Genomic DNA, 20,265 nt, shown 5'->3' on the forward strand with positions numbered 1-20,265 from the left:
AAGATTAAAAACATTGAGGGATACAGTGAATCACCCAATATATTACTGTTCTGAGTTCTATAATTTTCTTTATCTAAAACTATCTTTTATACATAGATGCGTTTAAACATAGTTTCAGCAATTCTAAGTAGATTCCTTTGAAAAATATGACAAGTATTTTTTTTTTAACTTGGAGGAAAGTTCTGCAAGGAGTGGGTTTTCTTCTCACAGACGAATTTTGCAGCATTTTCTCCCAGAAGCACACTGTCATCCTGTATACATGTGTCCTAAGGATGAAGCCTCTTAGCACTGGACCTCCAGAAAGAGGTCCTGCAGGCACCACGGTATGTTGGTCTTTTCTCTTCCACGCTCTTTTAGCAGCACCCAATCTTTGGGCATCTTGCCAGTAGTGGTTGAAGTCCAGAACTTGATCTTCACTGGGAAAACCAAGTCCATTCAAAATGCAGCACTTTCATCTTTTGGTTGGGTGATTCTTGGTCCCCCATGGATAGGAGTGATACCTAGAAGATTCAAAAGTGGAAGAAGTTCTCTACAGTCTCAAATATTTTAGTTCACATATTCAGTTCCAAAAGCAGTAGCTCAGGTATATAAATAAATAAATCACAATGAATAAAAAGGTGATTCTAAACATGATGGAATGGGGAGATTTTTAGAAAGTTGACTTTTGCTGAAGTTCAGTGCTAGCATTTTCTTTCTCAAATTATAAATGTAATAGGAACTAATAATCCTACAGTGGAAAAATTAATACCCATCCAAAGTAACCTGTACATTAAATGCCTATTTTAAAGCAATGCAAGTTGATTCAATGTAGATTTCTTTTTCTCTCAACACATATTTCATTGTTACAAAGTAAAATATTAATATGTGCCCCTAAGTATAAAAGAATGGTATGCTGGTCATCTATTCACTCACAAAACTCAACAGTTTCACTCTCACTAGAACAGTGATAAAATGAAGGCACGCCAGGCTGTATCCTTCTGGTAAGGAAGCTAAATATTAATGTGTGCAAAATATAGGTGATCATACATCCCTGCAAATGACCACAAATAGAGCCCACCTGGGGCTGGCCCAGTTTATTTTGACCTTGTTTCATTTTCCTTGCAATTTCAACTCAGTTCTACTTCCCCTTCCCAAATCCCTCATTTAGGTTAGGGCTCCTTGCTGCTGTTTCTATTTTTGTTATCACTTTCTTTAACTAATGCAGTATGTTGTGCCTGAGACATTCTTCCTACCAACTACCTAAGCAGTCTCACCATTACTTATAACAGTTCTAGGTATCTTCCCCAAAGACAGCTAATAGCTAGATAATGGCCTTATCCTGAGACTTTCCATTTGAGAATAGCATCTCTCTAACCCTAACTAAACATAAACCCTATGATCTAAGCTGAAATGTTCCATGTCTTGGCTTAATGCTTTAGCTGCTGTCTGGATGCTTTGTAGATGTGTGTATAGGTTTGAACTGACAGTCTTAAGCTGTAAGCTTGAGGAATACAGGACTTATGTATGTAATTCCCTTTGCATGGTTATTAATCAAGATCATTTAATAATATTTTGCAATGATGGCTGTGATGACAATTAAGATGATGATGATGATTATGAGAACAATAGAAGATCTGACTAGATACTGGTGGAGGAGTTAAAACAATGTTTCTTATTTCAAACCACATTGCTAGGGAAGGTTTTCTCAACTTGTGTTCCAAGTAAAAGATGAAAAATCACTGGGTAAACAAGGTCAACAGACTTCTTTCCTAAAGTATATCTCAAAGTTTTCAATATAGTCATGTGTGTCAACATTCTCCCAAAATGGAAAAATGTACATTCAGGGTTTCCCAAATATATTTGGTCATGGAACTTTATTTTTCATATAACATCTATTATCATCTTTGATAATATTGGCTATTTACAAAACCTATTTGGGAAAATACACTCTACTGATTCTAAGTACAGATTCTAATTACCTCTACACGTCCTGTGATATTTAGCATCCTCTATCCTTTGAGTACGGAAAAATCATGACTGTCACAGCTGATCTGATTCATATTTGGAATTATGTACACTTTCAGTTTGTGAAGTATTAGGTACTTCTATGTGGAGCCTGACTTACTTCTTGGAAACTAATTGGGAACATCGGTAAACAAGTAATGGCTTTAAGCATAACCAAAGGTTATTTTCACTGGTAAACCGTGAAAACTGTCTCCCCCAATTATATATGCTATCACTGCTATTAGGAGTTGAAAAGGGAGTATCATGGTTATATGGATTTTTTTTTTTTTTTGCTGTACACGGTCCTCTCACTGTTGTGGCCTCTCCCATTGTGGAGCACAGGCTCCGGACGCACAGGCTCAGTGGCCATGGCTCATGGGTCCAGCCGCTTTGCAGCATGTGGGATCTTCCCAGACTGGGGCACGAACCCGCGTCCCCTGCATCGGCAGGAGGACTCCCAACCACTGCGCCACCAGAGAAGCCCCTGGTTATATGGATTTTTAAATGGATGATTCATTTTTATTTGGAACATTTTAAGAAAATTTGATGTCATTTCCATCATATATTACTTTAACTTGATCGTTTAAATCACATCTTCATATTATATTCACAATTCTGAATATAACTGTAAATAAATTTTCACCTTTGTCATTAGGCCTCTTATTGTCTATTTACCATAAGAAGAAAATCTGCAATTTCTTTTAATACAGGAATATGTCTTTGAAAGTAGAAGTAATGTTTAATTTTTTAAAAACTTAATAACCGTAGAATTGAAAAGGATAACCATAAATTTCAAAATAAGACTGGAATTACTATTTCTAAAAAAGGAAAAATAAGAGCTCTTATAAGAGTTTCCCGAAGTTCCTTACACCCCTGTTTTTTCATTATATTTAGCTGATTTTCTGCAAAAATTTGAAGACATCCATTGCCCATGATCCTGAGTCTCTGAGAAAATGTGATTAAAAAAATGATAAGCATGACTTTTGCCCCACTACAAGCCAACGGCACTTGAAATAATAAGTTGCTGAGAGTCAAGAACAGAGACATTCATCCTATCCATGGAAGGCTGGATGTACTCAGATCAAGAGGAAAAAAATGAAAATTCAGAATCCCTCCAGGGATGGGGGGAGAAGAGTTATAATGGAGATGGTTATTTCTATTAACAATATACCTTTGGAAAATGAGAATTACTCATCATTTCTCTGTGGTTACAAATCACAACAGGACTAAATGTACGAAGATAGTATTTTGGAAATATATTATCAAGCCAAAAGAGCAAGCAACTGAATAATCTTATCCGTGATTCATAAGAACAACTCATTGAAACAGGGAAAAAAAAGGCTAACCTAACCTCAAAAAAGATTCTAATTTCAATATAATGACCTTAATAGAATGTTCTTGAGACCTCTTTCTCTTTCCATGGCTAACAGTTATCTTTGGGGAAGACTTCTAGAATACTTTAAATAGTGGTCAACAGATAGCTTCATTAGCTAGACAGGAAGGTTATTCCTCCAGGTAGAAAAGGCCACTTAGGGAAAACAAACTCCACTGGACTATGTCTCCTAAGGCAACTTTGGCCATATAGGATGTGTAAGTGGTTACTCATGGTCAATTTGATGCTTCTGTTATGAGAGGGCTCCTTGGAAAAGTCAAGAGACAGCTCATGTATAGCAGACACTGTCAGCGCCCATATCCCCTCTTTCAAAGCACTTCAAAGCATGCTGGCCTGATTCCTTACGGCCAGCACCTGCGTTTCTTTTCCTGAGGATATCTCTGGTCTCTAGAATCTGCTTTGTCCACCCTTACAGAAGTCCAGAAATGCCAGGGAACTAACGTCCTCTGGGGAAAAAGGCCTCAAACGATGACTAATGGAAATTAGAGATAAATACCATCCCAGCTCCCTCAGTCCATAAGTGGGAGAATTGAGGTACATGTTCTCCACTGGCTCTCAGATTTCCACAATGGGATCAAGCTCCAACCACCACAATAGTAACTTACTTGAAAATGAAATCTTTATTGAATTATTTCTTCAATCCCTTACCAGAGTTTCTTGGGATTGCCTCTCAAACTAATTGTACTCAAATCTTTGTGCCCTAAACTGTGCCCAACAGTAAAATTGCAGGAATCCATAACTGAATGAAATTGATATAAAATAGAGTATATTTTTAGATCACCAATAATGATTATTTTAGAAGATAACACAGCCCCAGTAAACTGCAATTTCTTATTTAGGGTAAGCAAATGGGAACACATAACAACAAATCGCTTTCCCACAAACATATCTTAAATTCACCAGAAGTGATTCTTTGTTTAGTTGCACTTTCCCCCTTGCATTCTATACAAATAATTGCTAGATTTTAGTCATGGACATTTGAGTTTCGGCTCTTCCAATATGGGACAAACATGCTTAATTTAAAAAAAAATGTAGAAATAATTTTCCATTTCATTATGTAGGAGTAAATTACTACTAAGCGATCACCCTTTCTTTTTCAACCAAGAATACAGCAGCTGCATCCATATAAAATATGGTCAACATACATTCTACTCACAGTTGTATCAAGTCTAAGCCAAGACATTTTACAAAAGTGTTTAAAATACAAGGTCGGAGAAAACCTCTAGAATCAAGGATAGAGAAATTAGATCTAATATCCAATGCTCTAAATTGAATTTTCACATTTCTAGATCTCACCTGTTAGAAGTAAAATTGTAATAACCACTTTCCTCTAGGACTTCTTCAATCACAATCTAAAGTTAAAAAATATCAGGTTAGTATTGAATTAAAAGCAACAAAATAAAATCATTCAGAGGCACCACAAAAACCTCACCTGCATCTGTTCATACGTTATCCCCTGCTCCAAATCAAAGCTGGAGGGTAGACCTGAAATAGATAAATTATGAAAAGCCTGACATTTGGTTCATGTTTTCTTAGATTTTATTGGCAATTATGATTCACATGCAGTGAAAAGAGGTCAGTTTCTTAGTGATGAAGATGAGTACTTACAAACACATTCCAAATTATCTTGGCTTTTGGGGTGGCCATCACAAAATAATACACAAGATTTATGTGCATTGCTCATGGTATAAATTGGCCAATTAAGTTAGGTGTGTGTGTGTGTGTGTGTGTGTGTGTGTGTAAGGATAGGTGAGGAGTGGTTCTAAACACAAACCTCCTGATAGGCAAAGAAAAGATTAAGAAACTATTCCTAATCCACAAGGCAAAAAGAGTAGATATGTGCTAGAAAAAAACCAAATTCTTAGAGGAAGGCAGAAATAGCCAGAGGAGGACAACAAAGGTCTGACCCTTGGCTATGGCTGCCAGGAGGGAATAAAATACATTTAAAATCAGAAGACAGTAATTCTTTTGAGGTTTGGTCTGAGTATGATATACCAGCACATTAACAAATCCCAGCACCACCCAAAGCAATGTTGACCAGTTTCCACTCAGGTCAATCAACACTTATCACATGGAGGCCCAGGAGCTCCCCTGCCACTTACTTAGGAGAGAGAAAAGAGAATGGGTTGAAGGTTAAGAGGACGCACAAGGATGTGAGTGCTGGCAGCTTGTTTTTCAAGCCCAGCTTAAAGGTGTTGCCCGAAGTGCTCCCTGGTTCTGCTGTCTTTGCTTCTGTCCAGGCTGCCATGACTAGGGACACACCTGGTCTGCTCTGGGTAGGAGCATCCAGCTTCTGGAAGAGCCTGTCAACTCCCTCTCAGGCTGCTGAGAGACTTCCACCAGAGTTCTTCACTCAGCAGGGCTGCTGTGGTAAGAAGTCTGGCCTGTGACTGACCTACCTGCCCAGGGGGATGCAAATGACTTTACTTCACTTAGTATGATAATCTCTAGATCCATACATGTTGCTGCATATGGCAAGATTTTATTCTTTTTTATGGCTAATATTCAATGATATATATATATATATATACCACATCGTACTAAGTGAAGTAAGTCAGAAAGACAAATATTATATGATATCACTTATCTGTGGAATCTAAAAAATAATACAAATGAACTTATTTACAAAACAGAAACAGACTCACAGACATAGAAAACAAACCTATGGTTACCAAAGGGGAAAGGGGAGGGGAGGGATAAATTAGGCATATGGGATTAACAGATGCACTCTACTATATATAAAATATATAAACAATAATGATTTACTGTATAGCACTGGGAACTATATTTAATATTTTTAATAACCTATAAAGGAAAAGGAAAAGAATCTGAAAAAGAATATATATATATCTGGATCACTTTTCTGTACACCTGAAACTAACACAATATTATAAATCAACTATAGTTCAATTAAAAATAAATAAAAGCAAATGACTTTAGATAACAGTTTATCTCGATCTTACAGATTTCTCAGGGATGATTTTAAATGCAGTTCTGTCTACCCAGTTTAGCTGTATCCTAGGAGTCCAAGACTTAGGGAAAGTTTGATAATTAGTACATGAAGTGATTTGCCTAAATTAGGCAACTTCAAAAGCACAACAGGATTAGGCTTTTTTTTTTGTCTGAGTAGATGGCAAGTTTTCATTTAACAGTAAAAGTTTCACATCTGTCTGCCCCACTGAGAGATATAACTATAGTTTACAGGGATTCCAAAATTATTTAGGAATTCTGTAACCTCAGAGTAGCTTGAAGATCTCTTCTGAGGTCAAAAATATCACAAGAAAAATTACATTATGCTGAGTCCCTACTACTGGCTAAGTACTTTTTATATATTTACACTGATCATTGCTATAATCCTAAGATGGTTACCATTTTTGTTCCCATTTTACAGGCAAGAAAACTGGGGTTCAGTGAGGACAAATAATTTGCTCAAGGTCAGCTACTAAGAGGTTGAGCTGAGATTTGAATCTAGGCATCCTGGTTTACAGAATACATACCTTTAATCCCTATGTTATATTGCCTCCCTATGAGAAATTTTTTCAAAAAAGAAAAAAAATTAAATATGTCTGATGTGGATTCTTCAGGTAAGTGTCAAATTTTCTGTTTTATTCAAGCTCTTCATTTCTACTTTTTATCCCCCTGGATGTTTTTGAGCATTTGATTTCCCATCACCAGATAAGAAGAAGTAAAAGGAAATACAATTTACCCACACAGATTCTGTTTGCTTATGGTATTAATAAATGATCAAGGAAGGTGTCACAAGTGTGTAAAATAAATCTCAGGGAATTTCTAAATTCCTACTGTATGTCCTTCCAACTGTCACCACAGATAATCAAAATAAACTCTATTTTCATTTTAAATTGAAGATAATCTTTTAAGGATAGCTGTTGATACAAACAATCTATTTCTTTGTGAAAGCCAGATTTCCTGTGTTGAAGACCATTACCTGTTGGGTTATTTGGGGATAGGTTGTTTTGACCTGATGAATGATGCAATAAATGGTAATCTGCTGTGAAAAAGTTGGGCTCAATTGGTTCTGGAGATCCCTGAGATAACTGAAACAGAAAAAGCAAAACTGCATCTTATTTTGCATTCAGAATCAAATGACATGAGACCTCTGTGTGCGTCTCTGCCCAGAAAAATTAGTGCTCTTCTGTTGTCAATCCCTTGTATACAGATAAAGACCAATCTTCTTCCTTTAAAAAAAAATGATAAATTAGATGCAGGCAAATTACAGTGAAAGCAAGTAGATAATTCCTGGTCACATGAAAATAAAAAAAATACTATATAGCTTTATGAGAACAAAATAAAACTGGATAGAAAAATAATGGCATGGGCCTGAGATATCAAAATGTTATTTTTGTCAGGCGTAGGAGGAATGAACTCCAATCATTCAACAAAACATAAGTTTTAGCCCAGATCATTCTTGTTTGACCAAGGCAAACACATTTCTTAATACATTTTTCTAAATTACTTTTTTTTTTTTTGTCGGTACGCGGGCCTCTCACTGTTGTGACCTCTCCTGTTGCGGAGCACAGGCTCTGGATGTGCAGGCTCAGTGGCCATGGCTCATGGGCCCAGCCACTCCATGGCATGTGGGATCTTCCCGGACCGGGGCACAAACCCGTGTCCCCTGCATCGGCAGGCGGACTCGCAACCACTGCGCCACCAGGGAAGCCCCTAAATTACTATTAATTAATTTTAATCTCCAAACATTAATTCCCAACACTGTAAAGGAAAGAGTAATTCACAAAATGTCAGAACTTATTAAAGTTCCAATTGTTTAATGCCGTTCTATAATGATGAATTTTTTAAATGAAACTTTCAAAATCCTTTCACCTTTAATTCCAACTAACACTTGAGCTGGCCAAGTTTTTGCGCCTGTGTAAAACAATATACTTTTAAAATGTCGATACATATTAATAAACCAGAAACAAAAGGCACAATTTAGACTATTCGATAGTAGTTACCTTGGATTCACAAACTCTATTCATGAATTAAAACATATCATGGTTCAATCATTTGAGCAAATTGTTTGGCAGTTCACAAACATGCCCACCCTTTAAGCCAACAATCCCACTCTTGGATATACACACACAAGAGAAATGAGTACTTCTGTTCATGAAAAGACATGTACAAGAATGTTTGTAGCACATTTATTCGTAATAATGAAAAACTGGAAAACCCCCAAATGCCCACAGGATAGATAAATATATTGTGGTGTGCTTATCCAATGGAATTTTGCCAAACATGAAAAAGAACACACTATGGATATACACAGCAAGATGGATGAGTGTTGAGCAAAAGAAGCCAGACACAAAAGGATACACAATGTATAACTTCATTTACACATATTTTCACAACCGAGAAAAGCTAACCAATGGTGACAGAGATCAGGACAATGATTACATTGTAACAGGTAGTAGTTTGACCAGGAAAAGGCAGGCAGGAGCCTTCTTCTGGGCTGGAAGTGTTCTATATATCGATGTGGGTGGTGGTCACATGGGTGAATATATATGTAAAAGTTCATGGAGCTGTATATGTACTTCACTGTATACATTATGCATTTTATACATTAATATAAACATTTTATATTAGCAATTGATAATTATTCCATCAATATGCTTTGGATACTATAAATAAAAATCATTTTTGAGTTTTCCAGTCTTCATATTGCCAATGAATGCTACACATTAGAAAAAAGATATGAATAATCCTTTTATATTCTTGAAAATTTATTTTCCTTACTTTAGTGACAACTGATAAAATTAATAACCCATCTGTAAAATGACAAGATTGTAAGACTGTAATAGTGTAATGCAGGAAGATTTTATTCACTTAATAACTTTCTCATCAGTTCTATTAGGAGGCAATGCAGATAGCCTTAAGCATTCTGTAGTTCTAATATCTAAGGTAGTAGATTATTCCAACTGAACTTCTTAATATGTCTTGTAATGCTGAAAATGATTTCCTGGTATTACCTTCCAAGTGACTTCAGATGGATTTTTTTTTTCATATGGTTGAGCATAGGAGTAATTTGGCTGCCTGAAATGTTCATCCCAATTATTTCTTAGAAAGCTTATTTAAGTCAACTTAATTATTAAGTGAACACCTTGGAATCCTAAAGATTTCACAGACAGGAAGATGCACAGTACCATATGTGAATTGTTACATGGAGAGGTCAAAAGAGTCATTTTAAGATGACAGGACAAGTACTTTTCATTGATTCAAACCTTGAAGAGAGGAGTGTTTGATGTTTCCAGAGCTTGTGTCACACTAGCAGTCTTCTAGCCTAAGAACTGTGAATTCTCAGAGGGATGGGACCATGGAAGAAGCCAAGGACTAAAATCTTTAGTCTTGTGTTTGAGACCCAGATACATTTATTTTTATCCTAGGAAATTTCCAGAACTTTGTTTTGCAGTTCAGTTTTTTGATGTATACTATATTCTTTCAGCAAATCTTTTTTGCCCCTTACTATGTGACCTGAGCAGGTTTTGTAAATCAGAAATGTAAACCTTTCAATCCACATACACTGATGATCTGCCTAGCTTATTAGCACCATGCTGGGCACCATGGAGGACACAGAAATGATCTGGCCTCCATGAGACTTGCAAATTGACTGGAAAAATAGTCTAATGTATATAAAACAAGAGGGCAATGCATTAAATAATGAAGTGTGAAATGAGACGGTGAGATCTAAACTTACACAAAAAAGGATGCTTCATGAAGACCAGCATGGTTTTCAGAAGCTCTGTAGAAGAAACACTAGAGCTGAAACTCAAAGGCTGGAATTGGGTGGGATGCAAGGAAGTCAAGTCAACATTCCAGGTGAGAGGAACTTGAGGGCACAGTCTGGGTATTGCATATTAATGGCAAAGTGATAAAGGGCTATGACATTAGTCCATGTTATAGAGGCTTGGGGATTTAGGTTGAAGAGAGGAACACAAGTGTTGTTCATTAATTCAGGGAGTATTTTTTATTCAAAAACATTCTTTAACTTAAAATTTTAAAAAATTTAAATATTTTTTAGCCACACTACACGGCATGTGGGATCTTAGCTCCCTGACCAGGGATCAAACCCATGGCTCCTGCATTGGAAGCACAGAGTCTTAACCACTGGACCACCAGGGAAGTTCCCAGGGAGTATTCTTTTTTAAAAAAACAGCAGGTTCTTTTTAGTTATCCATTTTATACATATTAGTGTATATATGTCAATCCCAATGTCCCAATTCATCACAAAACACCCCCCCCCTCATGTTCCCCCCTTGGTGTCCATACTTTTCTTCTTTACATCTGTGTCTCAATTTCTGCCCTGTAAACCAGTTCATCTGTACTGTTTTTCTAGGTTCCACATATATGCATTAACATACGATATTTGTTTTTCTCTTTCTGACTTACTTCACTCTGTATGACAGTCTCTAGATCCATCCACGTCTCTACAAATGACTCAGTTTCATTCCTTTTTATGGCTGAGGAATATTCCATTGTATATATGTACCACATCTTCTTTATCCATCCGTCTGTTGATGGGAATTTAGGTTGCTTCCATGTCCTGGCTATTGTAAATAGTGCTGCAATGAACATTGGGGTGTATGTATCTTTTTGAATTATAGTTTTCTCTGGGTATATGCCCAGTAGTGGGATTGCTGTGTCATATGGTAGTTCTATTTTTAGTTTCTTAAGGAACTTCCATACTGTTCTCCATAGTGGCTGTATCAATATACATTCCCACCAACAGTGCAAGAAGGTTCCCTTTTCTCTACACCCTCTCCAGCATTTGTTGTTTGTAGATTTTCTGATGATGCCCATTCTAACTGGTGTGAGGTGATACCTCATTGTAGTTTTGATTTGCATTTCTCTAATAATTAGTGATGTTGAGCAGCTTTTCATGTGCCTTTTGGCATCTGTATGTCTTCTTTGGAGAAATGTCTATTTAGGTCTTCTGCCCATTTTTGGATTGGGTTGTCTGTTTCTTTAATATCGAGCTGCATGAGCTGTTTATATATTTTGGAGATTAATCCTTTGTCAGTTGATTCATTTGCAAATATTTTCTCCCATTCTGAGGGTTGTCTTTTCATCTTGTTTGTAGTTTCCTTTGCTTTGCAAAAGCTTTTTAGTTTCATTAGGTCCCATTTGTTTATTTTTGTTTTTATCTCCATTACTCTACAAGGTGGATCAAAAAAGATCTTGCTCTGATTTATGTCAAAGCGTGTTCTTCCTATGTTTTCCTCTAAGAGTTTTATAGTGTCCGGTCTTACATTTAGGTCTCTAATCCATTTTGAGTTTATTTTTGTGTATGGTGTTAGAGAGTGTTCTAATTTCATTCTTTTACATGTAGCTTCCCAGTTTTCCCAGCACCACTTATTGAAGAGGCTGTCTTTTCTCCATTGTATATTCTTGCCTCCTTTAACAAAGATAAGGTGACCATAGGTGCGAGGGTTTATCTCTGGGCTGTCTATCCTGTTCCATTGATCTATATTTCTGTTTTTGTGCCAATACCATACTGTCTTGTTTACTGTAGCTTTGTAGTATACTCTGAAGTCAGGGAGCCTGATTCTTCCAGCTCCATTTTTCTTTCTGAAAATTGTTTTGGCTGTTCAGGGTGTTTTGTGATTCCACACAAATTGTGAACTTTTTTGTTCTAGTTTTGTGAAAAAGGCCATTGGTATTTTGACAGGGATTGCATTGAATCTGTAATATGTCTTGGGTGGTAGAGTCATTTTCGCAATGTTGATTCTTCCAATCCAAGAACGTGGTATATCTCCCCATCTGTTGGTATTATCTTTAATTTCTTTCAGCAGTGTCTTATAGTTTTCTGCATACAGGTCTTTTGTCTCCCTAGGTAGGTTTATTCCTAGGCATTTTATTCTTTTTGTTGCAATGGTAAATGGGAATGTTTCCTTAATTTCTCTGTCAGATTTTTCATCATTAGTGTGTAGGAATGCAAGAGATTTCTGTACATTAATTTTGTACCCTGCAACTTTACCAAATTCACTGATTAGCTCTAGTAGTTTTCTGGTGGCATCTTTAGGATTCTCTATGTGTAGTATCATGTCATCTGCAAACAGTGACAGCTTTACTTCTTTTCCAATTTGGATTCCTTTCATTTCTTTTTCTTCTCTGATTGTCATGGCTAGGACTTCCAAACCTATGTTGAATAATAGTGGTGAGAGTGGACATCCTTGTCTTGTTCCTGCTCTTAGAGGAGATGCTTTCAGTTTTTCACCATTGAGAATGATGTTTGCTGTGGATTTGTCGTACATGGACTTTATTATGTTGAGGTAGGTTCCCTCTATGCCCACTTTCCGAGAGTTTTTATCATAAATGGGTGCTGAATTTTGTCAAAGGCTTTTTCTGCATCTATTGAGATGATCATATCGTTTTTCTTCTTCAATTTGTTAATATGGCGTATCACATTGATTTGTGTATATTGAAGAATCCTTACATCCCTGGGATAAATCCCACTTGATCAAGGTGTGTGATCCTTTTAATGTGTTGTTGGATTCTGTTTGCTAGTATATTGTTGAGGATTTTTGCATCTATATTCATTAGTGATATTGGTCTGTAATTTTCTTTTTTTGTAGTATCTTTGTCTGGTTGTGGTATCAGGGTGATGGTGGCCTCATAGAATGAGTTTGGGAGTGTTCCTTCGTCTGCAATTTTTGGAAGAGTTTGAGAAGGATGGGTGTTAGTTCTTCTCTAAATGCTTGATATAATTCACCTGTGAAGCCTGGCGCTGGACTTTTGTTTGTTGGAAGATTTTTAATCACAGTTTCAATTTCATTACTTGTGATTGGTCTGTTCATATTTTCTGTTTCTTCCTGGCTCAGTCTTGGAAGGTTATACCTCCCTAAGAATTTGTCCATTTCTTCCAGGTTGTCCATTTTATTGGCATAGAATTGCTTGTAGTTGTTTCTTAGGATGCTTTGTATTTCTGCAGTGTCTGTTGTAACTTCTCCTTTTTCATTTCTAATTTTATTGATTTGAGGCCTCTCCCTCTTTTTCTTGATGAGTCTGGCTAATGGTTTATCAATTTTGTTTATCTTCTCAAAGAATCAGCTTTTAGTTTTGTTGATTTCTATTTCTGCTCTGTTCTTTATGATCTCTTTCCTTCTACTAAGTTTGGGTTTTGTTTGTTCTTTCTCTAGTTCCTTTAGGTGTAAAGTTAGGTTGTTTATTTGAGATATTTGTTGTTTCTTAAGGTAGGCTTGTATTGCTATAAACTTCCCTCTTAGAACTGCTTTTGCTGCATCCCATTGGTTTTGGATCATTGTGTTTTTGTTGCCATTTTTCTCTAGGTATGTTTTGATTTCCTCTTTGATATCTTCAGTGATCTCTTGGTTATTTAGTAACATGTTGTTTAGCCTCCACGTGTTTGTATTTTTTACATTTTTTTCCCTGTAGTTGATTTCTAATCTTAGTGTTGTCATCAGAAAAGATGCTTGACATGATTTTAATTTTCTTAAATTTACTGAGGCTTGATTTGTGACCCAAGGTGTGATCTATCCTGGAGAATGTTCCACGCGCACTTGAGGAAAAAGTGTAATCTGTTTTTTAATGGAATGTCCTATAAATATCAATTAAATCTATCTGGTCTATTGTGTAATTTAAAGCTTGTGTTTCCTTATTTTTTTATTTTTATTTTTTTGTGGTACACGGGCCTCTCACTGTTGTGGTCTCTCCCATTGCAGAGCACAGGCTCTGGATGCACAGGCTCAGCGGCCATGGCTCACAGGCCCAGCCACTCCATGGCATGTGGGATCTTCCTGGACCAGGGCACGAACCTGCATCCCCTGCATCGGCAGGTGGTCTCTCAACCACTGCACCACCAGGGAAGCTTGTGTTTCCTTATTAATTTTCTGTTTGGATGATCTGTGCATTGGTGTAAGTGAGGTGTTAAAGTACACCGCAATTACTGTGTTACTATCGATTTCCTCTTTTATAGCTGTTAGCAGTTGCCTTATGTATTGAGGTGCTCCACTGTTGGGTTCATATATATTTATAATTGGTATATCTTCTTGGAGTGATCCCTTGATCATTATGTAGTGTCCTTCCTTGTCTCTTGTAACATTCATTATTTAAAAGTCTATTTTATCTGATATGAGTATTGCTACTCCTGCTTTCTTTTGTTTTCCATTTGCATGAAATATCTTTTTCCACCCCCTCACTTTCAGTCTGTATGTATCCCTATGTCTGAAGTGGGTCTCCTGTAGACAGCATATATATGGGTCTTGTTTTTGTACCCATTCAGCGAGCCTGTGTCTTTTCGTTGGAGCCTGTAATCTGTTCACATTTAAGGTAATTATCTATATGTATGTTCCTATTACCATTTTTTGTTTGTTTTGCAGTACACGGGCCTCTCACTCTTGTGGCCTCTCCCGTTGTGGAGCACAGGCTCCAGACGCGCAGGCTCAGTGGCCATGGCTCATGGGCCCAGCCGCTCCACGGCATGTGGGATCTTCCTGGACCAGGGCACAAACCTGTGTCCCCTGCATCAGCAGGTGGACTCTCAACCACTGCACCACCAGAGAAGCCCCCTATTACCATTTTGTTCATTGGTTTGGGTTTGTTTTTGTAGGTCCTTTTCTTCTCTGTGTTTCTCACTTAGAGAATTTCCTTTAGCATTTGTTGTAGAGCTGGTTTGGTGGTGCTGAATTCTCTTAGCTTTTGCTTGTCTGTAAAGCTTTTGTTTTCTCCATTGAATCTGAATGAGATCCTTGACAGGTAGAGTAATCTTAGTTGTATGTTCTTCCTTTTCATCACTTTAAAATGTCATGCCACTCCCTTCTGGCTTGTAGAGTTTCTGCTGAGAAATCAGCTGTTAACCTTATGGGAGTTCCCTTTTATGTTATTTGTCATTTTTCCCTTGCTGCTTTCAATAATTTTTCTGTGTCTTTAATTTTTTCCAATTTGATTACTATGTGTCTCAGTGTGTTTCTCCCTTGGTTTATCCTGTATGGGACTCTCTTCACTCCCTGGACTTGGGTGGCTATTTCTTTACCCATGTTAGGGAAGTTTTTGGCTATAATCTCTTCAAAGATTTCCTCGGGTCCTTTCTCTCTCTCTTCTCCTTCTGGAACCCATATAATGCAAATGTTGTTGCATTTAATGTTGTCCCAGAGGTCTCTTAGGCTGTCTTCATTTCTTTTCATTCTTTTTTCATTTATTCTGTTCTGCAGCAGTGAATTCCATCATTCTGTCTTCCAGGTCACTTATCCATTCTTCTGCCTCAGTTATTCTGCTATTGATTCCTTCTAGTGTAGTTTTCATTTCAGTTATTGTATTGTTCATCTCTGTTTGTTTTTTTTAATTTATTTTTTAATTTTTTTAATTTTTTATTTTTTTTAAACATCTTTATTGGAGTACAATTGCTCTACAATGGTATGCCAGTTTCAGCTTCACAACAAAATGAATCAGCCATATATACACACACATCCCCACATCTCCTCCTGCCTGCGTTTCCCTCCCCCCCACCCTCCCCATCCCACCCCTCCAGGCGGTCACAAAGCACCGAGCCGATCCCCCTGCACCACACGGCTGCTTCCCACCAGCTATCTGTTTGTTTGTTCTTTAATTCTTCTCGGTCATTGTCAAACATTTCTTGCATCTTCTCGATCTTTGCCTCCATTCTTTTTCCGAGGTCCTGGATCATCTTCACTATCATTATTCTGAATTTTTTTTCTGGAAGGTTGCCTATCTCCACTTCATTTAGTTGTTTTTCTGGGGTTTTACCTTGTTCCTGCATCTGGTACATAACCTTCTGCCTTTTCATCGTGTCTCTCTTTCTGTGAATGTGGTTTTTGTTCTACAGGCTGCAGGATTGTAGTTCTTCTTGCTTCTGCTCTCTGCCTCTGGTGGATGAGGCTATCTTAGAGGCTTCAGCAAGTTTCCTGAGGGAGGGACTGGTGGTGGGTAGAGCTGGCTGTTGCTCTGGTGGACAGAGCTCAGTAAAACTTTACTGAGAAGCGGATGCTTCTCTGCTGATGGGTGGGGCTGGGTTCCCTCCCTGTTAGTTGTTTGGCCTGAGGTGACCCAACACTGGAGCCTTCCTGGGCTCTTTGGTGGGGCTAATGGCAGACTCTGGGAGGGTTCACGCCAAGGAGTACTTCCCAGAACTTCTGCCACCATTGTCCTTGTTTTCACAGTGAGACACAGCCACCTCCTGCTTCTGCAGGAGGCCCTCCAACACTAGCAGGTAGGTCTGTTCAGTCTCCTATGGGGTCACTGCCCCTTCCCCTGGGTCCCAATGTGCACACTACTTTGTTTGTGCCCTCCAAAGGTGGAGTCTCTCTTTCCCCCAATCCTGTTGAAGTCCTGCAATCAAATCCCACTAGGCTTCAAATTCTGATTCTCTAGGAATTCTTCCTCCCATTGCAGAGTTCCCAGGTTGGGAAGCCTGACGTGGGCCTCAGAACCTTCACTCCAGTGGGTGGATTTCTGTGGTATAAGTGTTCTCCAGTTTGTGAGTCACCCACCCAGCAGTTATGGGATTTGATTTTATTATGATTGTGCCCCTCCTACCATCTCACTGTGGCTTCTCCTTTGTCTTTGGATGAGGCATATCTTTTTTGGTGAGTTCCAGTGTCTTCCTGTCAATGACTGTTCAGTACTTAGTTGTGATTTCAGTGCTCTCTCAAGAGGGAGTGAGAGCACATCCTTCTACTCCACCAACTTGAACTGCAGCTCCCTGGGAGTATTTTTAAAATCAACTATTGTGTGCCATGCACAGATCCAAACAATGAAAACAATCAATGGTAGCTAAATATTGTATTCTTGGAGCTTACTGCCTAATTAGGGAGAATTATGTCTGTGAAATATCCACTTGTATATTTGCAAAATTGTAAATATGCTGAAAGCGTTGAAGGCAAGGCCTGTGGTTCTAAGAGGTAACAGACAGATTTAACTTAGGGAAGGCTTTCCTGAGAAAATGATGCTTATGCTGAGAGCCAAAATAAAGGGTCAGAGTGAGTAAATGATGGAGTGGGAAGAACATTATAGGCAGAGGAAAGAGCATGTGCAGACTTGGGAGGAAGCAGCATGGTAGATGGGCACTGTAGTCAGTGTGGAGACAGCAAAGGGCAAGAGTGGTATGAGGTGAGGGTGGAGAGAGAGGCAGGGCTTGGACCAAACAGGACTGTGAACACCATTGGCGGGGATTTTGGCATTTTATACTAAGAGCCCCCTGGACAATGTTCTGTGGTGTGTGTGTGTGTGTGTGTGTGTGTGTGTGTGTGTGAGACATGATCAGATTTCTGTTTTGAAGAGATCACTCTGGAAGCAATATATGTAACAATTTGGATGGGGCTGGGACTTCAGGGTGAACATAGGCAGATCATGAGGAGGCTCCTGCAAATAACGGAGGCCTAGGCAGTGGGACTTGGAGTTAGATGGTGAGGCATGAAACTGGACATAAGTGTTTAGGAACACTGGAAAAAGTCTGGCAAAATGAATTGGAGAACAAGTAGATCAGCAAGAAGTGTGACACTAGTGCAAGAGAGGGGTGCTAAGAGCTTGGACTAGGTGGAAACCAAAAGGAAGGAATAGCTATGGAAGACCAAATATTCCCACTTAATAACAATGATAGCACCTATGCCATTGATTGAGTACTTACTACATTCTAGATACATTTGACATTCTATTTTGTTCTTACAACTACTTTGTAAGGTAGGCATTACCCCCATTTTACAGATGAGGAATCTGAGAAGTAAAGTAATTTGCTCAAGGAGCATAGCTAGTAAGTGGTAGAACCCAGGGCTATAACATCAAAGGCCAACCAAAACCACCTACACTATGAATATTCCCCAGGTGTTAATGACTTAGGAGATGCAAGAGATAAAGTGGAACAGTTGAAAGTGACCACAAGGTTTAAAGACTGAGCAGAATGATAATGGATGCTTCCAATGATATTCGATGTGGACAAAGGAAGGAAGCAGGTGGTGAGTTCAATTCTGGACATACCAGATGACAAAGTAAATGTTCACCCAGTAGGTGGAAATATGTGTGATACAACAGAATCTTTCAAAGCAGTGGCCTCTCAGGCTGGCTGAAGCTGTGAGGTGGCTCAGCAGTCCCAGACCGGCACTGTGGGGCCCTCTCTTGGCTCATGAGCTAAGAGGTGTACCTCCCATCTTTGGCATGTATGTTCTGTTTGGAAGAATGTGTAAGAAAATTCCTTCTGAACTGACATAAAAGGGCTCTTCTGGGGACTCCAATCGAGATGGTGGAATAGGAAGCGGATCTCACCTCCTCCCACAAATACGTCAAAAATACATCTATATGTAGAACAACTCTCACACAATACCTACTGAATGCTGACAGAAGGTCTCAGACAGCCAAAATTGCAAGAGAGATCACCACATAACCAAGTAGGACAAAAGAAAAAAAATAAAGGAAGTGAGACAGGACCAGCACCCCTGGGAGGGAGCTGTGAAAGAGGAAAGGTTCCCTCACCCTGGGAAACCCCTTCACCAGTGGGGAGATCACTCAGGACAGAAAGGGAGATCCAGAAGCTCAGAAGAGAGAGTATCAGCTGGCTTGAGACAGGCAGAACAGCAAGAGACCAGCACAGAGGGTCTGCACCTCCTCCCTGCACTCCCTAGCCTGAGACGTGCATCTGCTGCTGTGGGCAGGGGCTGGGTGCTGAATCTCGGGATTCGGAACACAGACACAGGGAGAGGACTGGGGCTGGATGTGCAGGGACAGCCTAAAGGGGCAGGACCATGCTTTGGGCCACAACCAGGGGTATGTGGAGGAAGGAGACCAGGTCTGCCATAGAAGTGAAGTGTTAACAGGTGCAGGAAGGGAGGGACAGGGACCATCATAGCAGCCTCTTTCTCAGCATGATCACAGCTGGTTCAGTGCCACCTCTATGACTTCTGGGAGCACACAAGCACCAACAGGCTGCCCACATTCAGAGGTGAGGCTGAAATCAGAGTTCATCCCCAGGAGTTGTGCAACTTAGGAAGCAGGGCTGAAATCTGAGCCCTCTCCCTGTGGCTGTGCCATCTGCAGATTTATGCCACTGCCACCAGCTTTGTAAACTCAGTGCCTGCAGGACATCCAAGTGGACAACGGGTGCTCCCGTGGCTGGGGCAAGTCCAGCATTAGCAGCTGTCGGCTTTGCAGGTACGTGCACAAGGAGGCAGGGCCAGAGTCTGGGCTGCTTCCATATCTCCTACAGTGGGTTCAAGTGCATGACTACTGTGGTCTTGGTACCTGACTTCAGTGGATTGGTGCCTATGGATCTGCACTGGTGACTTTGTGAACACAGTGCCTGAGGGACACTGGGACCAATTGCATTCCCACAGTTAAGGCAGGGCCAAGGGCAGTGCCAGCAACAGTATACTTTGTGAGCTCACACAACAGGTGACAGGCAACACCACTGAGCACACTCCTGGGTGGACAGCTCCTGCTGAAGAATACTCAGTGGCTCCTCTCCTAGTGTGAGGGCTTCAATCTTGCCTACCTCATGCTGCAGTCAGAAACGGATATGGGGGCTTCTACTCCAAACACTAGAAAGTAGACCCTGTCCCTGACAGGATTGTGACAACCACAGAGCAAAGAGGAGGGTCCACTCATATCTAGTGCAGACTCTGGTCATCAAAACACCAGTCACACCCACTATCAAAGGGATAACAGCCAGTACACACTGGGGAAAGACCCAGCAGGCATCCATACTAAAAGCAGCACTTGCACCAAAAATATTAAACCCACGCAGGCTACACAGGAACTCTCCCACATAAAAACAGCTCTCCAAGACCACAGTAGATAACTCTTTCTCCTAAACTCATAGAGTCAGAGAAATACAAGTAAAATGAAGAAACAGAGAAATCACTCCCAATTAAAAGATCAAGAGAATTCACCTGAAAGTACAAACAATGAAACAGACT

At 39.3% G+C, this 20,265-nt stretch overlaps 1 protein-coding gene across 1 annotated transcript in view; it reads right to left on the reverse strand.

Moving 5' to 3' along the window:
* Window positions 1-451: 451 nt before the first annotated feature.
* The window catches only part of NEK10 (NIMA related kinase 10), a gene marked incomplete at its 3' end in the record, with an annotated part of 277,172 nt that continues 257,358 nt past the window's right edge, over window positions 452-20,265 (reverse strand). The window contains exons 34-37 of the mRNA XM_082664201.1: window positions 7,323-7,431; window positions 4,809-4,861; window positions 4,673-4,728; window positions 452-500 (exon numbers count right to left, since the gene is read on the reverse strand). Coding sequence (XP_082520327.1) covers window positions 452-500; window positions 4,673-4,728; window positions 4,809-4,861; window positions 7,323-7,431 — 267 coding nt within the window. The remainder of the gene's footprint in view (window positions 501-4,672; window positions 4,729-4,808; window positions 4,862-7,322; window positions 7,432-20,265) is intronic.

Source organism: Grampus griseus (assembly GCF_964374135.1).
Source record: "Grampus griseus genome assembly, chromosome: 10".
Taxonomy (NCBI): Eukaryota; Metazoa; Chordata; class Mammalia; order Artiodactyla; family Delphinidae; genus Grampus; species Grampus griseus.